The 9,031-nt window shown below is 42.7% G+C and overlaps 1 protein-coding gene across 3 annotated transcripts in view; it reads right to left on the bottom strand.

The window, feature by feature from the left end:
* Positions 1-704: 704 nt before the first annotated feature.
* Positions 705-9,031, bottom strand: part of PLCXD2 (phosphatidylinositol specific phospholipase C X domain containing 2) — a 43,271-nt gene continuing 34,944 nt past the window's right edge. The window contains exon 4 of one of the 3 annotated variants that reach the window (XM_036933119.2): positions 705-4,458. In XM_036933119.2, coding sequence (XP_036789014.1) covers positions 4,299-4,458 — 160 coding nt within the window. In that variant the 3' untranslated portion in view covers positions 705-4,298. Of the gene's footprint in view, positions 4,459-4,794; positions 8,759-9,031 lie in introns of those variants that run through there. The other 2 variants (XM_057502481.1, XM_057502490.1) reach the window with 2 other exon arrangements.

Raw genomic sequence — 9,031 nt, 5'->3', positions numbered from 1 at the left:
TAAATAAACATCCTTTCAGTGTAGACACTGATGTTATCAACTTCTATCTGTTTCCTTTTGGCATAAAATGACTATTCAGCATGCATTTGGGAAGGCCCACCTCTCAGGAGCTCTTGCCCATGTCGGCAGATGTGGATTACTAAAGGCACCACTGCTGGACAAGTTCTGTCCACACTATTGAGAAATGAGCCCAAGTAGCATTTCTCTACACATCCACTCAAGGAAGAACCACCATAACTGTACACCCTCTGAGTACAAGGCATTTAACCTAATCACCAGGGACCTGTTATTTTGGGGAGTTCGCTGACCAAGGTTTGCAAATCAGAATGAAAATAGCAAAGAGCATCTTTATTCCAGGTGAAAGAACCAAAGCAAATACAGCACAGGGTCACTTACTCGCTCAGCCACATTGTTGAGACCCGCTCACAAGCCAGGTCTGTTTCCCAGAGGCTAGCAGTAAAAATCTGTAGTCAGCCAATCGAGAACATTACAAACACTTGAATTGTGGCGTGAACAAATTCTGTAAGATGGTCTGCCTTTGTGTAGTTCTTTTGTTTTCAGGAAAAAAGGCAGTTTCATTTGAGTTTTAATTTCTTCCGTTTGTCCACTTTGAGCACTGAGCCTTTTATCTGGGTTATAATAATGTGTCTTTGGGGAGCACTTTCTGTTGGTAAGATTCAGAAAAACAGAAATAGAAAATGATGACACACTGAAAAACTGTATTTAATTCTGAAATGCTGCACTACATTGCCTTCTTGAATAGAAACAAATTTTGTGGTGTGAATATGAGGTCATGAAAGAAGAACAAGGATTACAATAGATTATAACCTGCGCTCAGATTTTGTGCTTTTCTTCAAGTTTATGTTGGACATTGGGTTTGGACTATGTTTAACTGTCCTCAAGAATTCAGGGGTCCAGACTCAGCACTAAGGAAAATAACTAAACGTAATTACTAGAGAGACTCATACGGTAAATAAGTAATATTTTTTTGGCATGACCCTCTTAAATCTGCCATTAATTTAGAATTTAATCTTAAATAATTTGTCATTCCTTTCTATCAATTCCATCTTGACCTTTCTTTCCAATTCTAAGAATAGATTATACCCATGAATCCACAGTAGTACCTCTAATAAGCTCCAAGTTCAAGCCTTTAAATACTGCTCTTACTTACCTGTAACCTGTAACGGTCCCCTTTGTCATAAGGCCATGGAAATGTGGCCATGTGGTAAATGGTTCCAGGGAGCTTATGAAAAACAGCCTACATTTCAGAATGACTGTGGCCCAAATCCTATGAAACTAAAGCTCTCTTTGGCTCAATCAGGTAGCATTTTAGTCAATCTTGAAGTTAGTTCTGAACAAGCGAGATTGCCTTGTTTGATCTCTAAGGTCCCCAGACATTGTGCGAATAACGGATGTAGTTGGATTGCCATTTTTATTGTTGGCAGTTGCAGAATGAGTCGTAGACATAAAAGCTATTTTTGTTTTGTCCCATCACTGAGTCTTATCCTTGACCTTAGATCAAGGAACAGAATGCACACATGTACAGTATGGTGAAGAACTCTTTCTTGGTACAGAGTCTGCCAATTCAAGGGTGAATGGTAAATAATCCTTTGCCTACCACTGAGAACACTGTTCAGAATTTCAAACTGCAAGCTGGGCTGGGAACCTGGAGCACATGAAGGAGTGAGTGCCTGCACTTGCCATGCAGAGCAGGACTCCATGCACGTGACCTCGGTACCATTTTCTGTACTTTGTGTCATGCTTGGTGACTTTCCTCTTATCATGCAGACATGGAGGCACACTTAAAATGTTCCAACTCAAGTGGAGTGCATATATATATTTTGAAACTAAAGGAGAAAATCAAGTAAACATTTCACAGAACAGTCAGCAGCCCTTGGGTGTTGCTGGCATCCTGTGTGATACCTGCCCACACCTGGCCTCATAGCACCAAGCACCTGGACAAAGCTGAGGCCGAAATAAAACAGAGCAGAATAATTCTCCTCTTGCCTCCTTATCTCTTTGCCAAGTAACAAAGGGTTAAAAGAGGGGAAATGATCTAGTCTCTAGTAATTGACCAAGAGTTTAAAACAAGATAAAAAATGAAACAAAAACAGCACAGCTAAAACCCTGAGGGTAGGCAGGCCAGGGATTTCGGAGCTTGCCACTGGAATACCAGAATTGAAGGAAAATTGAGAAAGTTTGGACCCTTACTTTCTTACTCCTTTCCAGAGAAGGCCCTAAAGAATTTGAAAACAAAATCCCCAAAAACCTTTTTGGAGAATGGTTCAAATGCAAGAAAAGGAAAAGTTAAACTGGATTTTCCCAGAGGCATTTGGGTTGTGACCTCCTCAAACTGTGGAAGAGAAAGGTCAGGGCTTAAATGACTTTACAGAGAGTAAAGGCTGGAAGACCAAGAGCCAGGAGTGTGTGCTTTTAGCAGCTCACCTAGAATCGCTTTCCCCCAACCCCACTGCAGGCAAAATGTAAAATCCAAGTATGACTACTGCAGAGTAGAAATGAGAAGCAGCCTGGGGGTGGTCCAGTGATTTTATACATGCACACACCCATCCAGGAGTCCATGTTTATCTTTGTTCCTTAAGAATACAGAAGTTGACATTTCCTTAGGGACTCTCAGGCAGCTCTAGGGAGCATCAGAGTGCATGCACCCCCATGCCCAGTTTTCTTTCTAGTCCCTTCCTTTTCAACTGTCTTCTGGAGGGTCTTCCTCAAGAACTGAGAGCTCCTCATGACCCATTTGATCTTCTGTCCCAGTACACGGCTTGGTGGCGGCTTCTCAGATCTCAGTGGACACATGAACGCTGCCCCCGGCATGACTGCAGGAGCCAGATCAGCTACAGTAGAGTCAGAGGTCACTCAGTCCTGAGATGCATGGTCCTGACAGAGGGGGGAAGACCATGGCAGCATCGGGCCTGGGTGAGAAAAGTTCAGGAAGCTCCTTTGTAAGTGAGGTAAGAAGCACTAAAGATAATTAACCCATAAATAAATATGTGAATAAATAAATAAATAAGTAAAACAAGAGGGCTCTTTATAGATAAGCACCTCTTATCAATAAAAAAAAATTCCCTCTTGAGTTTCAAAGCCCTCATACAGTGGTGATTAGCAGGCTCAGAACACCTGCAGAAAACAGAACAATCAAGACATGAACTAGAAATGTTCCAACACTGGGTATTTCTCACTTGATGACACACAAGTCATCCTAAATGTCCCCGAGGTAGTCTTGTTTTCAAGCAGTTACAGAACAGCTCCAAACCCACTTGGAGCTTCCTCCTCCAATCCATTGCACGTTCCCATTCATCCTGTGTCTGCCTCCATGGTGTCACAAACAAGGTGCTTTCCATCAGGGTTGTGTCCCACAGCATAGACCCAAGTTCTAGGCAGACAACAACAAAATGCAATTCCAAGATCTGGCTCGAAGATCTCACTCCAAAGCGGACTTTGCCAAAATGGTGCAGGCACTTAACCTGGCAAACATTTTGGGGAAAGCTATAGAGTTAAATCCAAGAAATCTGGCATGCAGCAAACATGCATGTCTATCTCTCGTTGGGCCCCACAGTGAAAAGATCCCCCATCATTGTTCCTTTCACTTTTAAGAAGGGGCCAAAAGAAATAGAAAGGAATCAATGCTTAAGAACTGGGCACTGCATTTCTGATACCAAAGGCAGTATACACTGTTTATCTAAAGACTGAAGGTGACCGGTGACCAAGTACAAGCTATGCAAGAACAGCCTGTGGCTGAAAAACCTTGGTGATAAATAAGTCTTACTCTCTCAGGGAAGAAGTGGTGACATTCAACATGCCTAGAGAGAACTGGTACTTGGCCCTTTCTCCCCTCAAAGCCGTGGGTTGATATTAGAGCTACCACGCAGAGCAGTCCACACCTGCATAAGCCATTGTTTTGACCAGGAAGATTCTGGTTCTTCTCACTGGCTCAAACACAACCTCTTGGGAGACTACAAGGAACTGAGCGGACTGGGGGACACCCAGTACCCCAGTGGAGACCCCATTTCCTTTAACATCATAAGCCACTGGGGGGATCCTGACCTTATCACATGAAACATGCATTTTTCCCTTGGACTTGAGTTTTAAAAATGTCTCATTTGGGAAAACAATGCAGTGAAAAGCTCTGTAATTTTATCCAAATGGCTTTGTGAGGTGGGATGAAAGGGCTCTCCTCCATTTCCTTCACCAGCACTGCCCAGGGGTCATCCTAACAGGAAACCCTTCAGAACTCTAGCCCGCATCACCAAATTCAACGCTAAGTTAAATAAAAAATTGAATCAGCATTTAGCCAAAGCTCTATCCTCTTGTAGGAGGTCATTCAATTCAATGACAGTCGTGGCAAAGTCCACCAGGTCCACGAAGTCAGACGTGATGATGTTGACACCTGTGGTTCCAGGCTTCTGCGTTTTCACCCAGTCCAGGATGGCAGGAAGATTCCTACAAGAGGAGAGTGTTGGGGGAACAGAGAGAACAGGGAGTAAGTTTAGGACTGACTCCTCTAGAACCAGAAACAAAACATTCTCATTAATGTAACAAAAGCACAAGTTCCCAGAATTTTGTCCATTTAAACCTTGTATCTCTTCCAGGGATGAAGGGATGTCTATTCCACCAGAGTGCTGCACTTTCAGGATTTCTGTGCTGGAAGAGGAGATTATTTGCCTCAAACATCAGAGAGATACCATGTCAACAGGACTTTGAAAAACGAAAACCAAGAGCCTAATTATTAGTGGGTTTATTAATTCTTTTATCATGAAATTTCATCATGGAAAATTTCATCATGGAAAAGTTCCAACATATTGTAACACTAAGAGAAATGTAACAGTAAGGATATCCACCAGCTAGATCCAACTATCAGCATTTTACTATACTTGGTTATTACCATGTCTATCCATTTAGTCCATCACTCTATCCTTCCATCAGTCTATCTTATATTTTTGATAGTTCCAACTATAAATCTCTATATACATCTCCTAAATACCTCAGAATGCATATCATTAACAGGGTCCAATGTTTGTTTTCATTTTGCTTTTTTCTTTTGACATAGTTTTCATTCAGTAAAATGCACAAAGTGTAGCTTATGTATATACATTTGTCCAAATTTAACGGGTGTTCAAATGTATACACATGACCCACTGTCCCACCAAGGCACAGAGCGTTATCCACACCCCAGAAAGCTCCTGCATGTACCTTCCTCATCAACACTACCCCAGAGACCATGGTTATACTGAGTTTTCTTCTACCATAGATTAAATTTTCCTTTCTAGAACTTCATGTAAGTTCATGCAATATGGCTTCTGTGTGAGCCTGTCACTCAGCACTATACTTTTGAAGTTCATCCATTTTGTGGCATGCATCAGTAGCTTCCTTTTTTACCACAGCATAGTATTCCACCATGTGACTAGACTGTAGTTTGTTTATCCATTTTCCTATTGATAGTCAAATGGGTGGTTACCAGTTTTGGGATATTATGAATAAAACTTACGGCATTGCTATACAAGTCCTTTTGTGGACATTTGTTTGTATTTCTTCTGGGTAAATACCAAGGACAAAATAACGTGGCCTGAAAATGAAGGGATGAAAATAGTCTTCCCTTGGAGACCGAGAAGCAGAATACACAGTAGTCCACATGAAGACCACAGTCGTGGTGAACGTGACCTATTCAAGACTTCGTTTGAAAAGCACTAGTCAATGTTTAAGTATGAAATGCAGGCGCCATCTTCTGGTCATTATGGAGAAATGAGAATTCAAGGCTTGGTAGGCAACTTCTGGTGACTCCAGCCAGAGCCAAACCTCAGGAGATACCTGGAGCTTGAGCAGGAAAATGTGGGAAAGGCACGCACCTGTGGTCTCCGTGGACAAACAGGTCTGGGTCAGATTCGGGTTGCATGGGTCAGCCTTCCCCAAGGCAAGGATCGAATAACCAGGAATACGTACAAAGAAAGGGAATTGTAGAGCCCACTGTGAGGAGGAATCACTTTATTTTCTTAACTCCTGGCATCTACCAAGATGAGGGATCAGAGCAGAAGGCTGAGCTGGACATTGCTGACATGCCTGTTAGGCCCCAAATCCCATGGGTTGCAGAGCAGGAGGTTAGAAGCTTCCCTTTGGCTTTGAGGCCCACTGAGAACAAGGCTGGTCCACTCTTTCTGGGTTTCCTTAGGGACAGGGACAGAATGTCTGTTCTGGGCCAGGCACTGTGGTAGGCATTTTCTGTTAACACTCTATAATCTTGGGTGGTATTAAAAACCCCATTTAAAGAGTGAGAAAACCACAGCTCAGAGACCTCAGGGAAGTTGTCAGAGACTGCCCTGTTCTCAAGAGACTGCATTAGTTTGCTTGGGCCACAGTAGGAAAATGCTGCGGACTGGGAGGCTTAACAACAAAGATGTATTTCCTCCCAGTTCTGGAGGCTGGAAGTCCAGGATCAAGCTGTTGGCAGGGCGGGTTTTTTCTGAGGCCTCTGTCCTTGGCTTGCAGATGGCCTCCTCTGGCTGTGTCCTCCTGGGTTCTTTTCTCTGTGCATCCCTTTGTGTGTCCAAATTTCTTGTCTTATAAGACATCAGTCACCCTGGATTAGGGCTGCACCTATGACCTCATCTAACCTTAATTACCTCTCTAAAGGCCCTAACTTGTTCTATAATTACATTCTAATGTACTGAGGGTTAGGGCTTCAACATAGGCATTTTCAGTGCACACAATTCAGTCCATAACAGGGACCACATCAGGAGTCAATCTCAGACTTCTGATTTCAGTCCGTGTCCCTTTCTATGGTCCAGGGGCTGCTCTGTCCTCAGGCTTAGGCAAAACTTGCTTTCATTTGATTTCAATGAAACCAGCATAGAAATTCACTGAGAATGGCTGTATTTTTCATTGCTTCCTTTTATTGTGATGAACCAAAGTGAACAAAATCTCAGGTCCGAAGTTCACCTAAGAGTTAGGCAAGCAGGGGTGGGTGTGGGTTAATTTTTTTGCTGTGAGAACCACCTATACATTTGTAGGAAAACTCACCTTGTCTTCTTCCTCTTGGTCAAGGTGATAGCTAGTGCCTGGGCCCTGTTTGACAGCACCATCGTGTGCCTTGGTGTAGGACAGACCTTCTGGGAAAAGCTTTTGTGACAACTGCTTCTTTCCTATGCTTGTTTAGTAGCCCAGAGAAAATGAGAGCCACATGTCTCACTGGTATTTGGGAACAAACTCTTAACAAAAGCTAAATTTCTTCCTTTTGCTGACAAGGAGGCTCAGGACCACATGATGCATCCGTGTAATATTCTTGTGATCAGCAGGGTCAAGATGCCCAAGTATTTTTCTAATCTCATGGAAATGTGCTTGCTACCAGTGGGTGAAGGCTCAGGCTGCTAGGGCGCCTTGGCCTTGGGGGTGTGCCTTCATTGCCGCCAAGTGGAAAAGCCCTGTGCTTCATTTGCAGCCACATTAACGTTCTAGGAATTTGCAAGTATGAAAAGCATTGTGACATTGTGGGTTCATAGTTGTAACCAGAAAGATCTGACCAGATTCAGGCACTAGTATGATAATTATTGGCCAGTGGAACAGAAAGGACACAGGGCACTGTAATATGCTATATCCAAGTCTATGAATACTGAGAAGGGCAATAATACCACAATCAGGAATTCAGAGTTGGGGCATATTATTGACTCTTACCACCTATGTGGGCTGGGCTGCCTAACCTCATTAAGTCCCGTCTGAAATGGGGGTGATAATGTACTCTAGAACAATATGCCCTCCTAAAGGCTGGCTTAATTTAAGAATCAGTTGAAATGATCTGCAAGAGGGTACTTGCTATTCAGAATACAGATATAACTCATCCTTATTTTTAAGATCTTACTCTCCCTTATTAGTATAGCTCTCTGCACAGACTTAATCATAGCGATTTTTACATTGCTTTTTAGAAATGCACATGTTCATTTTTCCTGATAGACTGTAGTTCATCTTGTATCTTTGGACTTAGCTCCTCCCAGGTACTTAATCTTTGTGTATGAACAAGTGAATAAATGAATGAATAAGTAATATGCAAATTTACCAAAGGTATGAAGAAGATGGTGTGGATACATGAGCACATTTTATTAGAAAAAGAAACTTTGTGATTCTGACTCTTTCAGAGATATATCATTGGTTTGTGAGATTCTCTTTTCTAAGTTCAGCACAAGAAATTCCATCAAGACTTAATCAAGACACACAGAAAGGGGTTTCTGGTTTCACTCATGGCCAACATAATCAGTAGCTCTCACCAACAAAGAAAAGTTCAGGCACTCCTTGCTAACCAAACTCCTGCCAGGTAAACTGTCATCTGAAGTCATGCTTCTAAACTCAGAACTAAATAGATGGGGACAGTTTTGGATGAATTGTTCACTGTCTGAACTCTGGCACCTCCCGGAACTCAGGAACCCAAACATACGAACTTCCTCAGCTTGGATTTCCAGGGATGTCATACTGTCCAAATGTATTTGCAGTGCTCCCTTATACACAGGCATATGCATATGTATACAAATATATGTACATAGGCATACACACGTACATATACATGTATACAAGCAACCTTTTTCTTGACAACACATATCATTTATTGGTGTCCAGGATAAAGATCATCATCTAATACAAAATTTCTGGAGCTTCTTCTGCCTAATTGTATAGTCAGGATCAATTCTGCTCTGAGGAAGTTATTTGAAGGTATGGCCTGCTGGGTGGCATCCAAGCTGCTTCATACGATTCACTGTACCTACTGGAGGGAGAAGGACACCCCAAGTCCCCGGAGGGCCATCTTTGAATCACTACCACCTAGCACAGCAGTCTTGTTTAATGCTCCTGAAGTGAGTGAGGACTTGGGCCAGCTGTGAGGGTGGGGCACGGACATGATGTGCCCACGTGCTGGCAGTGAGCAGATTGGCATTGGCCTGAGGTGCTTGGCCTTAGTATCACAATTCAGAGAGTATTCATGGTATAATATGCACATTTTAACAAAGTATTTCAAGACCCTTTGGCCATGGTTACTGCA

Source organism: Manis pentadactyla, chromosome 1 (assembly GCF_030020395.1).
Source record: "Manis pentadactyla isolate mManPen7 chromosome 1, mManPen7.hap1, whole genome shotgun sequence".
NCBI classification, from domain to species: Eukaryota; Metazoa; Chordata; class Mammalia; order Pholidota; family Manidae; genus Manis; species Manis pentadactyla.
Note: the sequence above shows the minus strand (reverse complement) of the source record. Positions and strands in the feature narration are given on the sequence as shown.